This window comes from Solea senegalensis, linkage group LG8 (assembly GCF_019176455.1).
Source record: "Solea senegalensis isolate Sse05_10M linkage group LG8, IFAPA_SoseM_1, whole genome shotgun sequence".
In the NCBI taxonomy this organism is placed as follows: domain Eukaryota; kingdom Metazoa; phylum Chordata; class Actinopteri; order Pleuronectiformes; family Soleidae; genus Solea; species Solea senegalensis.
Window position 1 is genome coordinate 20,297,779 of NC_058028.1, and position 24,469 is coordinate 20,322,247.

General features: G+C 39.5%; 1 protein-coding gene across 2 annotated transcripts in view; it reads left to right on the forward strand.

Moving 5' to 3' along the window:
- Positions 1-6,733: 6,733 nt before the first annotated feature.
- Positions 6,734-24,469, forward strand: part of ssh2a (slingshot protein phosphatase 2a) — a 33,220-nt gene continuing 15,484 nt past the window's right edge. Inside the window, exons 1-2 of one of the 2 annotated variants that reach the window (XM_044032059.1) lie at positions 6,734-6,943; positions 10,597-10,640. In XM_044032059.1, coding sequence (XP_043887994.1) covers positions 6,881-6,943; positions 10,597-10,640 — 107 coding nt within the window. In that variant the 5' untranslated portion in view covers positions 6,734-6,880. Of the gene's footprint in view, positions 6,944-10,596; positions 10,641-20,005; positions 20,524-24,469 lie in introns of those variants that run through there. The other variant, XM_044032058.1, reaches the window with a different exon arrangement.

Below are 24,469 nucleotides of genomic sequence, written 5' to 3' on the forward strand. Positions count from 1 at the left end.
AGTTTAGGGATAAGACGTGAATTATGTTATGGTTAAGGTTAGGGAGAACGCTTTGTTTAGTCTACGCAACGCTCTGTGTTTGTGTGTGTGTGTGTTTAGGTGAACAACATGACGTTTCCTTGTCATCACTGATTAATCCTGCAGATCTGCAATCAGCAGCTTCAGTGTGCAGTCTTGTGTTCATGTGCAGATTCATACAAAGTATTGCTGAAAGGATGATCATCAGCTCACGCCATGTGAGCACTGGCCCCAGCACAGATGTGCACTTATACTGTATATTATAGCCATTACATGCAGGAAATTAAGCAGATCGTCTGATTAAAGTTTAATTAATTTATCATGAATTGCACATGTGCTGTTTTTCAACACGATGACCTCCTAGGTTTGAGATGACATTCATATGGACTTGTTTTGGGTGTGTGTGTGTGTGTGTGTGTGTGTGTGTGTGTGTGGGGTATACTGTACTCAATAATTATAATGAGGAAACATAGTCAGGAAGAGTTTGCAAACTGTGCAAAAACTATGGAATCCACAGTGACACTTTGGGAATCTTCAATGCAGCACATTTGTGAGGAAGGTTCTGTGGATATGTGCCTTATAGCAGCCCTGACTTTGAGCATGAGTGTGTACATTTCCAAATGATTCACTTGAATTTACCACAAACAGCGTAAAGACGATGATTAAAGTTACTATTCCTTGTTAATAATTTTGCAAAAAGAAATACAAGTATATTTTATTTATTTTAGAGTGTTGAATAATGAGGGGAAAAAAAGGTCATTTTAACAGTGAGTATAACAAAAAAGTGACAGGGTTTGAATACTTTCTAAAAGCACTGTATGTGTGGGTGGGTGGGTGCATTTTATTGTGGCAATTTCCTCTTTCTCTCCCTTCCCCCCCCTCGACTGACAGACACATCCTGTGTTTTCTGCCTCACCTTATCGCAGCAGATCTATATTAAACACTGCGGTGCGTATCCCTCCACTCCTGCTGTACCTGTCATCTCAGCATCTGGCCGCCTGCCTGCCAAAGCCCTGTCACTATCAGGTGTCTATCAAGACCACCAGCTCATTTCATCTCTTTATCCAGTTCCCATATCTTCTCATATTTTTCTTTTCTTGTATTAATTTGGGGAGAGCAGCCAGAGCCAGCCTGGGCTCAGTGTTTGTGAGTGCATCTATGTGCATGCATGCTCACTTTTTCCTCCCAAATGTGTCCATGGTTGCTGTCATTTGGAGAAACTCTGCATGCAAAAGGGATTTCATTTGCACAGTGAAACCCCTCGCACTTCATTCAAAGCAGTTCACCAGAGCAGCTGAGTTTGACATATCTTTCAACTCCCTCGCTGACTGTGCCCTCTTTTGGTTCCTGGTTTAAGTATTTTTTGACAGCAATCCAGAGGGTCAGTCCTTATTTCAGACAGAGGAAACGGTGGCATTTTCCTCTCTAACTTGCTCCGTCTGTCTCTCCATTTCTTCCTCTATACCCAGCCTCTGTGCTGATCCCCTGATACCACTGCTTCCTCTGAAGAACAGGAAATGAAACTCTTTTTTCCCCCCCTCCAATCTGTTGCTCCCGCTCTTTATCGCGCACAAACCTTGATTCCCTGCAATGGCTGTCTCTCACTCCCCTAATGAACTAATTTTGCACGAAGGGAGAATACCATCTTATCGCTGCAGAGAAGGCCCTCTTCTGTCTGTCTCACTCTCTTTGATACACTCTTCCTCCCTCCCTCCCTCCCTGTCTTGTCAGTGCTCACTTCTCCTGTCTCCTTAGTTCATATAATTGTTGCTAAGATACGCTAAGAGGCCCCTGATCTCTTGTCTTCTCATTACAGTTGATAAGATGAGAGAGACGATGAGCTCAAGAGAGAAGAAATGTCTTTTTAAGTGTTTATGTTTGGCTTTATGAAGACCATGCACTGGTGTTGATCATTTAATGTTGCAGTGACTGAAGTGAGAGACCTGTGCATGCATGTACAGTATATTTGTTATAATTCTACAGTTATTCTTCCAGATATTCTTCAGATGTAGGCATGTCTTTATTTGGCTGCAGGATATCAGCCTCCTGCTGTTTCCAGTGAATCCTTGTGGTTGCACACATGGATGTAAACTATATGAAAAGTGACACTCATTTTGAATGTGTATATTGTATACTTATTGCATATTGTATAATTTATGGTACCAGCTTTGCCAAAACACAACAATTATATTTGAAGAATAGAATTGCAGTATAAAATAATCTTATACTGAGATTTATGAACTGGTTTTTCACGTATTGGAATAGTCTTCTTTATATTCTCATCAATCTTTCACACCTATTGTATACACACCTACCTTATACAGTATATAGTATAGTATATGTATGTATGTATATGTGTATATATATACACATATGTACAGTATATAGCCATGTTCCTTTCCCTGCAAGATCAAAGGCTTTAGCCAAATTACACTGTAACAAGTCATCCTGCACTAATTATGTAAACTTACCCTAGCCTAAATTAACCTTATACTAGCTCCTATATATATATATATATATATATATATATACATATACATATACATATAATATACATATAATTTCCCTTTGGTTCATAGTATCGGATTATTTTTCTTTGTTTATTTATTTTTTGCTTAACTTTTACTTTTCACATGCGATGCACACTGTAAATATAAACCAATTTCATCGTCATGAGTCATGTGAGCTTTTCAGTCATTTGTGTATCTCATAAATAAATAAATAAATAAGTAAGTGTAGGTTTTAAATCACACAGGACTCATGTATTTATGCATGCTGGCTCACTCGCACACCTCATTGAACCTGAGCTGTGGTTTATGAATCACTTATGTGTTCAGCTTTGACTGCAACATGCAAATGAAAAATAATAATACAAATTATGTTACAAATTGTGAACTCTTTTGATAAGTATGAGTGAACTTAACTTCAGTGCTCTTTCCACTTCCCACTGTACACACCTGCCTGCTGTCACAGTTCACATAAACCAGAGACAAGAGACGCAGAGACAAGACAAAATAAGACACGGCATAAAACAGTATTACATACACCTTTAAATGCATACGAACCAGGTTTCATTCATTCGTCTCAATCTGAAGAAAAGAGCATCTTTTCTCTCTAGTCTCTAGTGTAAGAGTATTTTTAAATGGGGCCACATCCCCCCCTGTTGGTTATGAGGAGTATCAGCATGACACGAGAACACAGAACAGCTTGTGTTGATGTGATTTGGCCACTGGGGGGACTGGAGCTCTACAGACAGGAGTGTGAGGGGTGATCAGGGTGTGGAGCCGGGATGGAAGAGAGACAATGACGTCATCATTAGAGTATATTTTTTTAGTATAGGTGAAAAGAAAATGACTAAGTGAATGTATACCTGAAATGTGGAGTCTGCCAGTACAAGAAAACTATATGTTTTAAGTCAACAGTGATTTTATTTTGATATTCTGTAGTTCTCAATTTATTCATGGACCCTTTTGCATGGGGCCACAGTCCAGGTCTTTCTGTGTGGAGTTTGCATGTTCTCCATGTGTGTACGTGTGTGTTTTCTCCAGGTTCTATGATTGCCACAGTCCAAAAACACGCAGAGGTAAATTGAACAATCTAAATTGCCAGTGAGTGTGAGTGTGTGAGTGTGTGAGTGATTGGTTGGTTATCTCTATATGTTGGCCCGGCGATGGACTGGCAACCTGTCCAGGTCGTACCCCACCTTTTGACCTATGACAGCTGGGATTGGCTCCAGCATCTCTGCGACCTGGCTGCTAACAACACACTGCACCATGACACTAATTAACTAACTTCTCCTGGTCCCGCTGGTTCTGGACCAAGTTATTTAGCTTTGTTTAAAGTTAACCAGCCAAGAAAACTAACCAAAACTTAGCTCTGCAGTGTTAGCAGTGAACAGGCTAACACTTCCTTTGTTTCAGAGCATCAACAAACTATAATATATTATAATAATGAGAGGCAAAAGCAGTTCTGCTGTGCCAATCTCAGCTGACATAGGGCAGGGTACACCCTGAACAGTTCGCCAGTCAATCAGATACAAACAACCATTCACACCTATGGTCAATTTAGAATGACCAATTTACCTATTCCTCATATTGCATGTTTTTGGGCTGTGGTAGGAAGTCCAGAAAAATGCAATGAACCTGGCGAAAACCCATGCACGCACAGAACATGTAAATTCCATGCAGGAAGGCCCTTGCTCCAACTGGGGCTTGAACCTCGATCTTCTTGCTGCAAAGGCATGAGTGCTACATGCAACAACCCTAGAATGTGATGTCAAATTTGTAGATTTTGTTGATAGTAGCCCCTTACCTTAACCATCACAACTGATGCCTAATCCTAACCCTTAACCTAAACACAAGTCTAACCCTAAACCTAAAACTAGGTCATAACACCTTTTAAGAGGTGACTGAACGTGAGGACCAGCCAAAATCTCCTCACTTTCCCAAAATATCTTCTCTCAGGTTTATAAGCTTTTTGTTCTTCACAAAGATACCCATACAAGAACACACACACATTGCATTTACATACGTTTCCTGGTCTTCACCTTAAAATGTACTCATTTAGGTTATATAGACTTGATATTTTTCCCCATTAGGAAGACAATGGAAACAGATTTAGGTCCCCACAAAAATAAGGAATGTCATGTACACACAAACACAAACCTCACCTGATTCAGAGTGAAGCTTTAATTGTAAGGAGGATTGTCTTAAATCCTGATTGTTATAAATCTCTTATGTAGCCTCATCCTCTTCTCTAATCCAAATCTTGTAATCTCTAACATCTGTACTTCTCAGGTCTTTCTCCCTGCCTTCTATGGTTATCTGTGTTTTTCATTGTTCTTCTTCTTCCAAAGACTCACATCTCAGTCTCATAAATGTGGTTTAGGTGGTTTATGTATTTTCAGCCCAAATGGAAGAGGGGTGAGTTCTGTGGGACACACAATATCTGTCTGGCTAACCTTTAGGAGCAACATCGTGTGAGGGGCCTAGTGGGCTCCACCCAGACTATGAGGCTGCATGTGGAGGGGGGTGAATATGAGAGTCATCAATCATTCTGTCATGTCTTTATCTGCCATCGTATGATTTTTCAATAGTTGTATCGCTCCTGTCTTTCACCACCATTCATCCTCCTCAAGTGCAAAGTAATCACTGCTTTCTGTTTTATTCTGTCCCTTTTCTTCTCTTCCTCATTTGCTACGCTTGTTTCACTGAGGCTTATTATTTGATCAATAAAAAAGGGAGGGGGGATAAAATAAAGGAGGATGAGGAGGACGGGGAGAGAAGGAGTGGGAGGAGGCAATGACCCAGATAATGGAATGAGTGAGTCCTTGTATAGACCTCAGCTTCGCACCCATGCATCTCCGCCTTGCTCTGTGTCCCCAACACCCACTCCATCCCTGCACTTCCACTCTTACTGTGTAATGACTTAAAAATGATTGTAGTGGTTTTATTGGACAGTGGGGAAAAAACAAAGTGTTTGTTGTCTTCTGTGATTTGACACATCACGTCAACAATTGAGATATATCGACGGGTCCGTCAAGGTGCAACGTATCTCCTCCCATCTTTCATCTCCTTCATGACCCTCTATATGTTCACACACACACACACACACACACACCTCCCCCTGCTTTCACACCACGAGCCCCACCACCACCTCTCCTCTCCCAGGAGACATGGGTAAGTGGAAAAAATGGAAGCCAGTGAGATGTGAGGTCAGGTGTTGTACCGCTGCACATCCTGTGTAGAAACACAGAGGAACACCGTGATGCATTATTCATGCTGCTTTATGTCACCTACCTAATATCAAGGCACACACACACACACACACACACACACACGTTTTGTATTCTTTTTGTGGAAACATAGACATAATGCAACTAAATACCTAACCTTGACCTAAACCTAATTCTAACCCTAAACCCTAGTCTTAATCCTCAAAAAGCAAGAGAGAGAGAGGGAGATAATGTATATCGATCCGTATCATTTTTCAGTTTATTTGATTTAATTGACGACTGGCAGTGATATTTTGGATGAATGGGGTGGATGTCAGTCCTTTTGACAGCTGGTAACCACAGCGCATGCGCAACAACAACGGGGCACGGCGTGCTCCTTGGTGTTACTACAGTTGTACTTAGAAATGACGGGGCACGGAAGCCTATCAAAATAAAAGGATAGAGCGATTACATTCAATACACTTTAATAATGCAAAAACATTTTTTAACCTTTCGAAAACTACACAGTGAAGCCTTATCAATCAAAAATATTGCTAGTTTTTTTTGGTCAATTAATTTTAAACAGCAGTAAATACGACTAGTATACTATATTACTGCTAATATTAGATTTATGAAGCATTTAATGATTCTCAAAGATGAGGCACAGTTGAAAAAACATCATATAAAAAAACCAACAGCAATATTTTTTTTAAAATATTGTATATTGATGATACTCGTAGACAAACGCTCTACACAGTTTGCATTACACGAAACAGTTTACATGTGTACAGTTGCTTTGTATTGTTGATTCAATCTGTATTGATGCTACTAAACTACAACTAAGTTTAGACTTTCAGCTAAAAGAAGCTGTTTGGGTGGAGTATAAGAACATTTTTGACCATCACAGAAAACGGTGCCTAAATACTTATTTTATTTTGAAAAGTGAATTCACCGGATCCACGCGATGATTCAGTGTAACTTGACACTAGCAGGGAAACCGAACAGCAGTGACCACAGTGAAAGCCTTGGAGCTCAGTGGATGTTTCACTGTAGCTCCTGTATGAACATAATGTCTGTCGACCCGGCACGTTACTCTCCGAGGTGACGGAGGTCAGAGCAGCAGCAGCAGCAGCAGCAGCAGCAGCCGGGATGGCCCTGGTCACCGTCCAGCGGTCACCGACACCGAGCACCACCTCCAGCCCCTGCGTGTCTGTAAGTGGTTTGACGTCCTCGCCTCTGTCTCGGTCAGACTTTCAGAAACGTTAGCCCAGTTTTACCCGGTCATGGTTCTCATGGGAGGCTAACCTGGCTGCTAACAACACACTGCACCATGTCACTAATTAACTAACTTCTCCTGGTCCCGCAGGTGAAACACTGACTGGTCCTGGACCAAGTTATTTATCTTTGTTTAAAGTTAACCATCCAAGAAAACTAACCAAAACTTAGCTCTGCAGTGTTAGCAGTGAACAGGCTAACACTTCCTTCGTTTCAGAGCATCAACAAACTATAACATATTTTAATAATGAGAGGCAAAACCAGTTCTGTTTATGTTATTATGTGTTATTGTATTTTGTTCATGTTTTGAGGTTATGTTATTAGGGCTTCAACTATAACGATTATTTTCATTGTCGATTCATCTGTCGATTATCGAGTACTTGTTTGGTGCATAAGAAAACGTTTCCCAAAACCTGGAGATGATAATGTTCTCAAATGTCTTGTTTCGTCCACAAACCAAAATGATTCAGTTTGAATGATTTTCTTTTCTATATGGAGTCAATAAAATAATAATAAAATATTCACATTTAAGAAGCTGAAAAATCAGTTTTATTGATTGTTTTAATAATTGAAAAAAGCATGATACGTTGAAATGTTTGGTGTTGTTATACTATGTTGTATTGTGATGTCCCGTTATGTTGCTTGTTATGTTATGTTGTGTTGTGTGATATTATGGGTTATGTTGCATTATTTGTCATGTTGTTATCCTATGTTGTGTTATGCTTTCAGTTTTTACTTTTTGTTGTGTTATGTGTTTTTTTATATCATGTCAGTATTATGTTATTTCATGTTATGTTGTGTTATGCTACACTGGTCTGTGTAGAGAGACAGTGCTGTGGTGGAGCAGCCTGGAAAGCAGGTTAGTGTGACAGTCCTGTCAGACCCTGTTGGGACAGTCCTCTTATCCCCTCTGACACTTTGAGGCTTCCCATGTCTGCTGTCAAACTCCCGACAAAGACTCATACTGGGCTGATTGTGGTGGTGTGGCTTCTATAGATAAGACCTATGCTGTACTAATGATGCCTTCACCCGTGGCTGGATGTCAAGAAACACATCTTATAGTTAAAGATTGTGACCTCTTGTCAACATGACACAGTGCAGTGTTCAGCCACAAGCGGCTCCAATCTGTCCTCGCTGTTTTGGAGTGACTGACTGTTTTCCAGACATCATGGCCACGGTTGACGGAGAATCACGAGACAGCCATGCAAATTATGATGAATGGATTAGGAAAATCCCCAGCAGAGGCATGGTTGACAAACATCAACATCATATACTGGCTGGGACTGTTTGCAGAATTTTACTAGGTGGGGGTATTTTAGCAAGTCCTTAAGAAAATAAAATGTTATAGGTAGTGACAACATTACAGAGCCACCATGCTTCTTGATGGCAGTATAATTCAGGGCTTTCATTTGACTGTGGCTTTTGATGAGATTTAAAGGGAATTTCATTACAATTATATCCATTCTAGGTCTGATCAAACAAACGGTGCAAAAAAAGGCAGTGAAATGATCCAATATGGAGGTTACCAGCTGCTTGTCACAAGACCTATTTCTGATGGGGAGCAGCCATGTGAGCTCTCTTGTGAGATGTCTTTTGCTGAGAGTGGGGACAGAGTGCAGTAACAACCTGGGAAAGAGACAGAAGAGCTGAGCTGGAAAAAGCTGGGAATGAGTTCTTGAATGAAAAACATGCAGCTTGAATGTCACTGCTATTTTAATGTATCTGTGATAGGATCTTCCCTGTATGCTGCTCTGAAATTGCTTTTCCAGCACTTTTAAACACAGCTCATTGATTAATAAGGTTCGCTTTACTTGCCTTCAACAGAGTGGAGAACAGACACCCTTCAGTGGTTGTGCACAGTAATCTGCCTAGCAGCACATTGCATCCCCTGTTCTCATTGGCTTTAAGACCACTCCCTACACATCCATGCAGTGACATGGTAACCATGGAGATCAGCCTGTACATTATACCCAAACCATGAGAAGGCTTATTATGGTATTTTGTCTTTTGTCATACATTAGAAAGCACGTCATATCAGTGGTGTGTGTGTGAGAGTGCTTTGTAGAGGTGTAATAGTATACTAGTATCTCACTTGTCTTTGAAATCTGCTGAGCTCGGCAGATCTGTGGTGTGCAGGGAGCATATGAGGCCGAGCATGGATTCCATTTCTTCTGTGTCACCATAGTCTTGACTGCAGGCTGTTGGGCGGCTGATGATGATGAGGCACAGATCATCTTTCAATACCTAATCACTCATGTAGATGCACCTACCTCCTCCTCCTTCTCAGTCCTGTGCTCCTCCTGACCCACTGCATTCAGCTCTCTGCCTAATCTTCCTCCTCCATCATCATCTTGCATCAGGGCTAATCAGCACCAGCTTTTGGACATTAATCGTTATTGTTTATCATAGTGAGCCATATGGCTGGGCAACATATCAATATTATATCAAAACTGTGAAAGATATTGCGTTTTAGATTTTAGATGTCGTAATAGGTGATGACCTAATACATCAACATAAAATTATAAAAGAGAACTCATTTAACAACTCTAGTCGTGCTGAGCAATATGGCCAAAAACCTTATCGTGATTAAAAACCCATCAATATTGATAATTATTATGAATAAAAAGTCAAACATTTGCAAAAAGCAAAACATTTAATAGCAAGTATGTGTTGTGTCTCAAAGATTGCACATTATTAATATTTATTGCCATATTTATATTGATATTGAAGAAAATGATGTCGCATTATATATTGACCAGCCCTATTTCTATGCCTGAATATTTGTGTTACAGCAAAATTTGACAATTTCATTGTTTATGTTAATGTCCTTGAAAAATCTAAAAGCCAAAGAAATGCAGATTTTCTTTAGAATATCTCAGTATCTAGTATTTGTGTGCAGTCACTGTCCTGTCAGAAGCACAGACCTGTAAAAAGAAAACTTTCTCTCAGCTCAGACAAAAAGCCTGTCTCCTGCTTAAGACAGTATATCGGGACATATCCTAAAAATATCGATATATTATTATGAATCCATGCATATCTTTGTGGGTCCTTTACATTCTGTGAAATGTCTCTGCGGTTTGGCTTGTGTCTGTGTGTGTATTTGCCAGGATTGACGGGTTGATGCCAAATAAAAAGTTCCCAGAGTTTTGTGAGGGATTAGTGAAACAGGCAGGGATTAAAATGGTCAGTGTGGTGAACTGCGCTGGTTGCAGTGGTGGGGGAGGAGGATGATTGCATTTTGGAACGACAGAGTGGGTAGGGCACGGACACACAGTCTGTTTCAGCCTTATCCTTGGTCCCTGCCCTGAGCCTTCGTTAAAATACCACACTGACCCTGCCTTCTGACTCAAGTCCCAGATGAAAGTCTGCCAGCAAACGTGGCACTCTTTAATGCAAGGTTAATTGAGTCTGACTCAGCATGTGAAGCAAATGGCTCTGGTCAGTGTGTTGTGCATGAGTAGCAGCTAGTTACAGCAGCTCCGACAGTGAATTTCACCAGTATAGTGAATTTTTGTGGATCAATAAAGTCTAATCTAATCTAATCTAATTGAACATTAAAATGATTATTTTTTATCTAATTCCCTCTTTAGGACTCGGGCAGTGGTGAGGATGACCGCCGCTCTCAGCCAAGGAGGTGAGACCACACTGAATGTCCAGTCTGTTTTTATGCACACTCCTGTTCAGTAGCGTCTATAGAAACTGTAAGTCATGATTTAGGCCACTAGGGGGAGTCTCTACATCACATTTCTCTGGCTTTTTTTACTCAAATATTGTGTACATTTTCAGTCTGATTTAGCTGTTACATTCATTGTATACAGACAAGAATAATACTCCATTTGATATGCAAAAAGTAAATGTATGCATCAAAATGGAAAAAACTCACATATAATAATAATAAAACAAAACTTTTGCTTGAAGGTATTCTGTCAATTGTGCTCCACCCAGTTTTCCTTATCACTTCAGCTGAGTATTTTGCATTTACGGTTCTGTTGTACACTGTTTACAACAAAACATTGACCATATTTTCCTTGTTGCATACTTTTCTGTGTATTCTGCAAAACAAATATAGAGAAAACACAACATGTTAACACATTTCTTTTTTACTAATTAAGATTTAAACATTAAGTTAAAATACTATGTTCGACAATATTTAGTTTTCCCCCCTTTCTTTTATGTATGTTTAGTTTTTTTGTGCATTTTAAAGCTCTGCTAATTTACAAAAGCCAAAGACTGTCACATTGTGTGTGAAAAGAGGAAAATGTCATATGTTAAATATTGGAGCATGTAGACATATTCTTTTAATAATTATAATTATAAATTATTATATATTAATATAATTTGTTTATATAATATAATATAATATATAATATAATTATTTTTAATTATTTAAAATGTAGGCTCTAAATTCACATTGTAATTGCAGTATAAGTACACTTACTGAAGTAAGGGATCTGAACACTTATTCCTACAGCACCTGAGACTTTGTTTAGTGAAGACTAATTCACACAGTGCATTTTGAGGACTGTGCCAAAACAACCTAGCGACAGGGAATATTTTTCTAAACACTTTTTTTACTGGGGTAAACTCTCACGTCACAGCTGGGATTGATTTTCATGGCTCTTCCTCATTGTTGTGGTTGACTGATGTGCGTGTCTGTACTTTCATAAAAGATGCAGACGTCACCATTTGTTACTGTACTTTTGTTAAGATGACTCAAGTGGCTTTGTCATTGTGCTGAGCTGGATTCTGGGCCACGGCCCTGGAAGGAATTTAAACACATGGGCTTGTGTGTGTACGTGTGTGCATGTGCGTGCTTATGCTTGTTCTTGTTTTTGTTTGTGTTTGTCTTGATGTTTTGTTTCATGAAAAACAAGGTCCTCAATATGGCGAAGGTTTCGCACACAGTCTGCATCACTTCAAATTTAATTAAATGTTATCCACACTACAGTCTCTATGTGGAGACGTTAGCAATCAATCATTAAACAGTGAGTGGAACACCAAATCCTGAACAGACTTTCCATCTGTAATGAACTTTGTAAGGGGCGTTTGTAAACTATTGTAGGATTTAAAGTGCTATTTAATACATCTCATATTTAAATTAACACTTGTAATTATTGTTTAAACTGTTTAATATAGCAGGTAATGAGACGCTGCAACACAACTTGAATGATGCACTCTTTCTGTGTTCACCTGAGCCTCAGACAGTTTGATGTCTTCACTTGTGAGTCTATTGCAGATTGAAGGACTGGAGTGAAATGCTGTGAAATCTCCTCCTCTCAGGAGGCTGTAGATATCAGATAGAGGGTATTAAGTAGTTTTTGTAGTGCTAATAAGAAGCACTGCTGAGGTTTTCTCTTGTGCTGCTGTTCCACCAACATTTCCAGGAACATATTAACCTGGGGGAAAGAATTCCCAGTAATCATTCAATTGTTTCCTATAGCTGACTCAAAGTCCTGCTGAACCTCCTCCTCAGTAGAACCTGGACCCTCCACTTGTTGTACATCCTTTTCTTTTGCTCCATATTTTTTAGTTTTCAAGTTCTTCTTTCTTCGTCTTCTTTTAAAGGTCTTTTTAAGGTGTGTTACATTCGCACTGGCTTAAACAGCTGCAAAATGTGTTCCACCAATCAGTGTTCTTCAGCACACAGCCCAGCCCCTCTAGAGTTCCTGGTAATCTGAAAAGTCCCTCGTCACAAGTAGGTACTTTCGGTGGAAGGTTGGGGTCGAGGGAAAGTTTTTCCCTGGGGAATTTCGCTTGAAATTTGCAGAGGTTTTTCAAAATCCCTGGTAAAAGGAAAGTTCCTGCGGTGGAAAGGGCGCATGTGTTACTTTCTTTTTCCTTCCTTCCACTTTCTTGAATGCATGTCTTGGACCCAGTCGCAGAACATGGGCCCAGTGAGAACTTGCCTGGCAAAAGCAATTGAGTCTGAAAAAAAGTTGTCTCCCACTGGTCCACAGTCTTTATGAGAATCAAAGTCTCCAGTCCTGAGCTCATTCACACAGCATAGGTTTCATCTGCTCACTGTCAGGCCCTTCAGTTAAGTGTTCTGCAAGCTGCACACATGCATGATATTGGCTAGATATCATTAGCTGTTTCTAGTAGCTTGTTGAAATTATTGCATTTGTTTTTCATGGTCAAAGGGAAAAGTCTGTTTGGTTTAGAGATGAGCTGACTCGAACACACAGTGTGTTCTTTCTACCACTTGGGGTCTGTCAGTCAAAACAGTAACAAAAGGCCTAGTTTGAATGGAATGGAGCATGGAATTGTAGGAATTGTCTATGTAGAGCTTCGATGGCGGAACACTCACCAAGCTGCAAGGAATAATTGTGATCCTGTAGTGTCAAATAAACACTATATAACGCAAATACGAAAGACGACACACTTTCTGACATGTTGTACCAAATATTTTCTTCCTCACGTTGCTGTTTCAGATGGAATTTGTCCTGGAATTTGGGGTACTTTTTGTCATTTGTGACACTATGTGTCATATGTTAGACAGTGTAATATACAGGAGAGTCATAGGAGAATAAATGTGTGTTAGTAAGTTGTACATTTTGCCTGTTGTGGTGCTCTGTAAAGACTCCATGGTTGTTGGTGTCGGTACAGAAAACCTATATCAACCATCCAATAATAATAATAAAAGAAGTGTATGACTGCAGCAGTTTCAGGAATAGCCAACTGCTGCATGTTGAGTGTGTATCGCACATGAAACCAGGAACGTGTCAAAACATATTAAATCAGTGAAACGTGGTGACATCACTCCTGCAAGCCTTAAACACACCCCGATAATTCCGAGAAGGACATGTGGTCTCTATTATGTGTTAGGTAACACAACATAGCAGCAGCAACTGCACTACATGTACTATATGCACACACTCATACATGTAGAGCTTATTCTCCATCTGTCTGACATCATTTTAGTCCTGTACGACCATTTGGCTCAGTTACCTGAGCATTGGCACAAACTCACACACTCCCTTTCACATGCAGGTTGAAGTAACAGGCCTCGCTGAGTGACCTCTAACAGTATTACATAAGAGCTGAGGTTCATTTAATTGTGCAGTCCCCACCCTACATATGGATTCAAGTAGAAGTATTAAGCAATCTAATCGTATATTTCCGTTCTTGTGATTTCCTGCTCTTCTACTTCTTTGTTTGTTTTGCTTTTGGTTATTAAGTGGACTGTTCACTGACTCTCTCTGTCAATGTCTCTTTCACACAGATGCACACAAGCAGCTGTATGTTGTGGCTTTATCATGCCAATTAAGTGTGATGTTACTGCAGTACAACTCCGCTTTTAGGTGACATGATACATCTGTCAATGATCACATAGTCACAAGATTGAAGCACATGTTTTTAATGTTTCACTTTGTGTTTGAAATCATCTGGTAATAAACCTTTCAGATTATTTTGGTGTGGTTGCCAATGTATGACTCAACTCAAGATTAATTTGACCATGATTCCTATATAATAATAAATAATAAAAATTGTTTGGTTTGTAGACTTGAAATAAGCCTAATATAAGTTAAGATAGTCCTGCCGTGGGGAAATTAACATTGTCACAGCATTAAAGATGGTAAAGATAAAGATGATAAATAATAAACATGTATTTCCAAGAAAGTACAATATAGAAACATATTAAAAATAAGACTATAAAAAGTAAAAAAAGAAAGAATGTAAGACAGTTTGTTATAGACAGTTTCCAGAATATATACAGTATGGGCTTGATATTTACAATATAAACATAAATTGAACATGGGATGTTATATACGTATATTGCACTTAAAAATGTGTTGAAAAAATGTTAAAATAGTATATTGCATGTTGGATGAGTAGCCTGTGTGGTCTAATGAGAGCAGTGCTTGTTGTACAGTCTAACAGCTGCAAGGAGGAATAACTTGCGATAACACTCCTTCAGACATTTAGGATGTTTCCTCTCTCTCTCTCTCTCTCTCCCCCCCACCACCTCCACTGGGTCAAGGGGACATCCAAGGACAGAGCTGGCTTTAGCTGAGATGCTACTGCCCCAGCAGACCACTCCAAAAAAGCCATAGTTCCCTGATGTACTTTGGCAAGGGAGAAGTGAGTGGAGGAGTTTTCTGTTTGTTACAATCTGCAGTCTCACCACTATTCTTCCATACTAGACCTTTAAGTAAACATTTAAAAATGACAAAAATTGGTCAAATTTTGATTGATTGATTAGTCTACCTCTATGGTTGATGGCCTGAAATTGCACAGATCAGGCAGAATATTTTATATTGTTCAACAGAAACACAAAGAAGAACAATGCATAGATTGAACAATAGGAGAAATTAGGTTAAAATGTAGGCCATGATTTTCTGGATCCCTGTGTTTATGCTGTAAAACAGCATTAGTATTGTTAAAGTTCATCTCTAATGCTCTACCTCAATGGTCAGGTGACAGTCCCTGGTTTTAACTCTCTCTTGATTGAGAGTATATTGGATATAGGAGAAAATACTGATGGCTTTGGCCTGAATCAGTGTATTGTCAAACTACGCAGTGGAGGAGAAAATTCCATGTGAACAAAGAAGAGCGGTGTTTGGTTTTCTCTCCCTGACCTAATTTTCCATTCTCTTCCTACTGTACAGTATTTCTTTTAATATGACACAATACAGGTAATAGTATTGTTTGAATGGAGAGTAATATTAGTAGATTTTCTTTATTCTATTGGCATTAGAAAATATATATGGGTAACAAGATGCTTTATAGACAATAGGCAACATTATTTTAAGCGTTCCTTAACAGAAATCTGATATCTTCTGAGTGTAGACCAGTCACTCTGGTACCAATTCTCACACCCTTTTTAATAAGCACTGTTTTAATATGAACATATATACACAGATGAACAACTTAATCACGAGCAGTTTAGAACTTAATAGGTTCTGCAATTATAACAAGAAGTGAAAGCTGAGAGCAAAGTAACTGAGCACTGACTCTTCATGTGGAGACAGGTTTCTTCAGATTTTCATGCGAGTGCTTTCTGTTCTAGATTTCATGAGTGTGGCTGCGTTGGATGCATTTAATAATGATATTTAATAGTTTTTCAAAGAAAGGGTTTATTTACTTTTTATGTTTTATTTATTTTACACAATGAAGAAAATGTATATAAACATATGTGATATTAGTAGGCAATGAAAAATTAATTTCACAGAGACTAAATGAACTCTGCAGTTGGATGCAGGGAAAAATTTATTTATATGGGTATCAGTAATCGGCCCAAGCACCGTTCGTAGCCGTTCATCTCAATTTTGTAAGTCTCCCGGTGACATTTGATTCTGCTAAAGTCTGGGCTCTGGCTGAACAATTTAAGCACATTCACATTTGTCCCTCAATCCTACTTTGTTGACTGAGATCTTATGGTTATTGTCCTGTTGGGAGGAAAGATTCTGGTCCAGTGTGGAGTCCTTTCTTAATCAAGCGCTGCAGTAACCTTTTTACCATCTTCACACAGGAACTCCATCAGCTTTTTGGTGACTTTTCTGATATAAGTCCTCCCTCACTGAGAAGCCTGGCAGGGCAGTCTGTTTAAGGAAGATTCCTGGTTGTCAGACACCACAGTGACTTTTGGAACCAGATGTTTGAGGCTTTTCCCAGATCAATACCTAAAACCCTCTCTCTTAGCTCAGTTTTTCCTGACATCATGGCTTATATTTTTGCTCTGATTTATACTGTGAGTCTTATATTCATAGATGTGTGCATTTCCAAAAAAAGGTCTAATCCCTTTTCTATTGGCGGGCTTAAGTCAAGATATTTCAGTGTTTCCTTTTATTAAATTTACAAACATTCCTAAAATTCAAATTTAGCTGTGTTTTAGTAAATTCAGAGAAACTGATCAGTGGCAAAAATTATTTGAATTGTCTCAATTTAAGGCTGTGGAAAAGGTGAAGGGGTTTGAATATGTTCTAGATTCACCGATTTCCACAGAATCCTATCAAAATTGTATTATAAAAATCATCTCGAAGAAAATAATTCCTTTAGGATCTCACTTAGTGAGCAAATTTACAACTAGTGCTTGTGACCCACATTATGTGTTTAGTTACTGTGCACAGACATCCACTCCTAACCTATTTATCTTTTTCTTATCTGGCTGTTGAGGGACGTCCATGTTTTTCCAGGGTCTCCTGTCGCAACTCAGTAGGCTGAGAAGTTGGCAAACATTTGAACTAAAGGCGTTGTAGTCCAGGCTGTTCTTTGCTTAGTTTACAGTCTTAATTCGAATTGTTTACAGAGTTAGAGGCAACATTTTTTTACCTACTGTTACAGCATATAACCTAGTTTGTTTTGGTACATGGTACATGCAGGTTACATGTGAATGATATATTCAAATAATATATATATTACAGTATTGTGATTACAGATCTAAAATGTTATCTCCTTTGGCCATCATACATCACACACTCAGCTGACTTCTCAACCCAGAGGGGTAGAGGTCGTGTTACTCAATACTGCACATATTTTGAGCTTATACCTTAGGCACGGTATGACAGAACATTTTTCTGGTTTTGACATTTTATACCGCAGTTTATCTTCAAACAGGTTATCAGCCCATGCCTTTTCGCATAGTCATCCCAGACTATGCCTGGAAACCTGGCCATTCACGATAAGTAGGTTTTCAGCTGACCTAATTGTTGGAACACATAATGTTCCTGAACCTAGACCTGGTTAACTGAAGCTACCCCAGATCATAAAACTGATCCCACAGGCCGGTACGGTAGGCAATAAGCAAAATATAAGAGAATGTGACTGTGGCTGAACAGTGTATCCTTCTTATAGGTGTATAATTAATGGTTTGGTTGTAACAGAATGTGACTCCCACCCTCACACAAACATACACGCACTTTTAAATACACACACACACATTGCTGACCCGGGTGTTTCTACCCATTCCCATGAAGTAAGAGACAGAGGAGGACATGGTACCCCGTGCTTGGCTTAACACCACAACAGACTCTCACGTTACCAACATCGTGGAAAAAAAAATATGACTAAATTCTGGTAAATTTGACACTAAACAGAACCACATGAGCAGAGCAGTGCGCCTGTTGACTTTGTAGTTGCAGCCGTTGGCAGAGTTCGCCGGCTTGTGATCTGCCATGTGATGCAGGAGCTACCATTAGGAAGGTGAGAGGAAGTTAGGTGTAGTGTGACCGTTGGAGACGATGTGTGTTTGCGTTTCGTATATGATGTAATCAGCTTAGCTTTGAGCAAAACACATGTGGAGTCTAGTGTCGAAAACAGATGCACCATCACCTGCTCCACAGTGACCTTCTGACATGTTACAGCATAAATTATTGTCTCGGAGAATCACATTTTATTCATGAAACACACATTTTTTTGACATTCATTTAATAGTGTTCAGAAGTTCAAATTGTTACATCCCAATAGAGATGGATAGATGACAGATGGATAGATGGGTAAACAGTTTTTGATAGGAAAAAAAATGATTATAGCATAATAGGACCAAACTTCTGTGAAACATTCACAGCTCTGAAGCAATTTAAGATAAATAGCCTATTCAGCATTTATATTATTGTATATGCCAAGTAAAACTCAACTAAAACACTATTGTACCACTGTATGTTTGGGTAATTTGGAAACTAATCTTTACAAAGTGTGTGGGTCTGCAAGTTGAATGGACTAGCAATGGACAGAGAAGTTTGCCGTTTGTGAATACACTAAATATTTGTTTAACATTTAACAGTGTCCTGTTTCTCAGCCAAACCTCCCCGTTGATAACAGCCCTTACATAAACGGTGTCCTAAAGCTTTGCTGCACTGCACAGAGCTCATTTAACTACAGATGTTTTACTTAAAAACAAGAAGCTGGTGTGAAATATGATAGGAGAGGGAGTGTGTGTTTACGAATGTTTTCAAATTGTTGTTAGGTTACAAAGGGCTTTGCATGTTGGCAGGCCGGCATAATATAAAATGTTTAATAGGACATAAAATGAGCCAAAACATTATGTCCATATTACAGCATGGAGTCTGTTGATACTTGATACCTACATGCTAGCTCAATGTCGAGGGTAATTTCTCCCCCAGACTTTCCCAACAAGACAGGCTCCACTACTATATCACCACTTCACCTAGATGCTTCAGGCCTGCAGCTGCAGCAGTGGTGCAGTCTGAACACTCTCGGCCTGGTTCTCATTTCATCTGTGCTCCTTATGTAACTCCACCACAAGGTCTGTGTGCTGTGAGAAAAAGAGTGGAGAGGAGACAAGTGAGCTGACTGCCAGACCAAATGCCCATGTGGGTTTAATTGTCTCCATTACATTGGCTTATTGAGCACATTCCTTATTGACCTTGCTGAACCAGGCTGCTCAACCAGCTGCTGGGCAGCAGTTTATTCTAACAGTATTAAGAAATTATCAGGATGACTAAAACATATTATCCTGACCTACAGTTTTGTACGCACTGTAAATGTGGATTAGCAATAGTATATTTCTAAATTATTTCAATAATTGTTTTATGTATTTATATTGTATTTAGATAGACACCAACTGTATTGTATTAGATTTGAGAGGGGAGAGCTTCCGGTATGTGCTCAGAATTTTTTCAGAATATGTGCACAGGCATTTGGACTGCTGCTGCTTTTTTAAATCATTTTAAAATTCAAAAGAAACTTATTATGATGCCACACATTTGCCACATAATATTGTATATCAATAACCACAAGTATGCAGCTTTATAACCAAACTGTTCTGTCAAGTAGTTTAGTTAAAAGCTCTTCCTGTTAACAGATAGAAAGAATAAATGGTGGAATCTGTTTGCTGGTGCAAACCCTTTCACTCTGCACAGTTGTCAGACTTGGCACACCAGCTGTTGCTCTTCAACCAGAGTCCATGCAGGAGTACTGGGACTCATACATGCGGTCCATCCTCCTCCTCCTCCTCCTCCCTGTTGTCCTCATTGGCTCCCTGCGTTTCCCCAAACACGTGGCTCCAGCTCCTCCCTGCCATGACTTTTCCTGTGAGAGTTTGACCCAAGTCATATGTCCCACGCTGTACACGGAGAGGGACCGCGCACTGGTGAATCGATGCGAAATAATGTTATGAAAGCGTTACGGGAACTTCTTTAAAATGGGACACGCCCTGGCTGTATTATTGGGACACCTCGGGCAGCCATACGCTGGAACACGTTGTGTTAAGATTTATTTATGCGTCATGCTGCTCAATTTAATGCAATAGTGTGGGTTTGGAAACATTTCCTTCTTGCGGTGTCTGTTTCATCACCTGTACGCTGTGTTGAAACAATTAAAACTTGAGGATATCCGGAGCATATGACTGCGGGAGACTATTGAAAGTTTTGTCTGGGACCAAGTACACCTGACAACCCTCCGCTCCGCTCTGCGATCCAAACCGGCGGCATGACGCTCGGAGCAGTGTCCGGCTCTGACAGCTCGTCGGCAGTCAGCTTTTGTTCCTGCTGTGGGGCCAAGATGGTGCCCTACTTCAGCGACGACGCGCTCGTGACAAAAAATGAAATCAACCAGCTGTAAGTTTAAACTAACAAAGTTAAATTTGAGACATGCTGTAGTCTGAAATGTTCTACTCCAGTGAGCCACTGGTCACACATGAAACATTACTCTGAAACTAAACTGCTTTGTTGTGGACTGTTAACCCTCACATTTAAATATACAGCAGATAAATTGCCTCATGTTTGTAGTTAGTTGGTAGAAGCAATAATATGGCTAACTACTTGAGTAATCTCATGGTTTGTGTGGTTAAACTATTGTCCACACTGTGGGAGGAAATTGTTTTCAGCTCCACATGAAAAACAAAATCAAACTTGAAAGTATGGAGTTCAATTACATGTAGTTGAATGTAGTTTATTAATTTAGTAATTTAATTTGACCATTTTATTGCAGTACAAAAGACCTTGTTGACATTTATGTGGGAGTCAGAAACACAAAATGTGAGTAGTGGATGAATGGAGAAAAACATTAAAATTTCATGAATCCGGTCTAGCTGACCAAAATACAGTCCTGGTTACCATTTTTTTAATGCAGCCACAAGGGTGAGCTGCATCTTTTCATCATAACCTATTATGGTGTTATTAAATTCATTATTTTTCTTATATGTGATGTTTCTGACCACTGTAAGTGCAAACAGAAGTCTATGCTCTTTAAGTTTAAGAATCTAAACCAATTAAATTATGACCTATATTTTTTAAACTTGTGAGTGCAATAGATGAGACATATTATGATTTTGCTCACTGTAGTAACCATTCAAAACTTTTTCTCCATACACTTGACTTCTTATGTCTAAAGTTTTGTAACTGAGTCACAACATCAATTCCAGCTGTATTGCCTGGTGACGTAGCAGGCTCTTACTCATGCTGCCGCTCCTTTTTGACCTTACTAAGACATAAAGGCTCCACATGTGTGATTCATCCAACATGTTGTACAGGTCCAGACACACTCAAGCTCTAGGAAAGCTGCATTGCTACTAATTTGCCCAGACATACATACTGTATATATATCACCTGAGTGACATAAATTCATAGTGTATTTGTTAGATTGCTATTGTTTTGGTGTTTCTGCTCCTCTTTTGGTTTTGTTTTTGAGTCTTGTTTGAACACATTAGAATGGTAGAGCAATGATAATGGTCCTTACTGAGGTGGAATTGAATTTTAAGTGAACAAAACTAAATCTTTTCAATATCTTAAGAGTGTGCCAGACACATACATTCAAATAAAAAATATACCGACTTTTAGACAAGATTGGCAAAATGAGAAAATCTGAAACTTTTCTCATACCAGTTGTTCTTAAAAACCTCCTTAATAGCTGACATTTTAGACATTTTATGAACTTATAGCTGCAGTTAACATTGCAGAGCTCTGTCTCAACAGAAGCTAATCTTAGACACATAGATTAGCATATTACGCAGATTTAATGTCTGATAATTATGAAACCAAGTTGCTTTTAATATAATCCATTATCATGGTAAATCATGTGATGTGTGACTAGGCCACACAGCTTACATTAGACACGACTGTTTGTATTTTGTGACCAAAAAATTCAAAGCCTCTGCAGTTAAGTTTAGCCCTTTGACCCTCAGGTCAGTAGTGTATGTTAAATATTATATGTGTTATGGGAAGCCCTGAGAAAAAATGTAGAGATCGTCTTAGCTCACTTATCTTGTTGTGATCTAATCTGTGAGCTACAGACATCAAGCCAGAGTGAAGCAAAGGCTTCTTTTTGCTTGTGAGTTGCAAAGAGAGTTAGTAAACTTGTCCATACAGTGAAAACAAGTCTGCCTGTCAGGACAGATCAAAGGCTCGTCTGTCCCAGGGTTTCCAAACGGTCACATGGAGCGGCCTCAGATAAGCTCAGTAAATATGGGGGGTGGAGGGACATCAATGCATAAATGACTGCAGCATTACAGTGTTTTCCACAACATTGTTAGATTTCCCTGAAGTATGTAATTGGTCGTCCCCTACTTGAGAATTGGCCTCCTGTCTGGTTATTCACAGACGGACAGTGTGTCTGGTTTGCAACAAGATTGTGCGTTGAGCTTTTTGAGGAAACTGGTTTTGGTTGAAATGGACCCAGTTTCGAAGGAAACTTGTATGTTTATTTTTACTTTTATTTTTCACAAGGAAGGTTTCTGGAAATATATTAATACACCACACTCACATAATGTCTTCTGGGTGTCTTGTAAATATCAGCAGATGTGGGAATCCTCTGACTTCCTGGTTTGGTTGGCCAAAGTGCATAATGATTGTTTTCATCCCCACCCATTGTAATATCCAGGATTGACAGCGGTGCTTGTCACATCACATGATATTAGGGTCCTTTGATTTATTGCACCTTGTGTGTACATGTTGGCTTGTTCAATGTTTGTGTACATGTGTCGATGTGCTTATAGTGTGAATGCCTGTAAGCGCCAGAATGTCAGCAAGACTCTGTAATGTTTAACCAGTGTTTGAGTGTGTAATTACAAGCCCCGGGGCAGTTGATAGAGTTAAGTATTGTCTGTTGCTATATGGCATCTAAAACACCATTGTTATCCTAGCAATTTTAGAAATACCGGTAAACCCCTCTCTTCCTCTTTACTTAAGTGTTTTTGTATAGGTGTTCTCGAAAAAGAAAACTGATAAGACTGAAACGTGACTAAGTGCCATGCTTGTGTGTGGGAAACTCAGCAGGTCATCTGGGTTATAGGCAGCTGGATATAGGTCAGTTTTCATAATTGTGTGTCTGTTTCCGTTTGCGTGAGATGCCTCTAAAATCAAATAACATGCATAACTTGATTAAATGCCATGGAATCTTACCAGCTGTACTTTGTGTACCCCACAGTGAAGCCTGTCATTTGATGGTGTTTGTCAGTGAATGCGTATCCTGAAAGTTCTGTTTTTTTAAAGGACACTATTAAAGTTTAGGGATGGGCATGCGATAGAATTTTCTGAATCAGTCGTCGGGAGAAATAACAATCGATTATCGATTAATCATTAATGTTTTTATATTAAATATCACTATTTATACACAACGCAGGCTCGTCTCCCCCTGGCTCTGTAATGGCCGCCCTACCAATCTCCACTTACTACGCAACATAACCTGCATTAGTTTTACGTAATCGACGAAAAATATACGCCATTGACGAAATTGTTAAAGATCAATTAATCGATCATCAATTAATTATGCCCATCCCTATTAAAGTTAAAAAAAAATTGTGGTAATGGAACAAACCTGGTATTTGTGCCACTGCTACTACCTGAGCGACATTTGGCTTCATTTTGACTGGAGGGTTTGTTTAAACTGTAAGTTAAAATGTAATCTGAATCCTTCTCAGAATAGCACTGCATGCCTTGGACAGGTATGTTTAGTTCGCTGAGATGGCTGCTGTTTGCACCATGACAAGTGCACTGGGTCACCAAGGAAACAGGACTAGAGACTGCAATAGCGAATGTTGTGGCCTTCTCTAACACACATATACAGAAGACAGTTGGTCTGGGCAGTATGTCAACTAGCATCTCTGCTGGTTGATGAAAGTCTATCTTTAGTATGACCTGGTATCCCTTTCTGTTATCTGGCCTGGCCCTCTTTAGCTCCTGCTGCTCTCATTTTATCCCTTCATGTGCCTCTGGCTTTGAAAACCACTGAAAACCACTTTGAAAACCACCACTAAACTTTTTGTGGAAATTAACTTTAACTGGACTCAAACGAGGACAGTGACACTGCATACATTACTTTGCCCTCTGTTGATCCATCTGTCACTGCCTTCTCTGCTTGTGACACTGGCTGATAGTCCACCTGGGAGCACGCACACATACACACACAGCAACCAAATCCCCACTTTTCCCATTGAGCTGCATATGCGTCGGGTGCAAACTCATAAGGCCTTTGCAGGCCCTGTCCTCTATAGAGCCAGGTCCTATATTTATCCCACTCTCCTCTTAGGAGTGACTAATATGGACACGGGCAACTGGAATGGGGTCA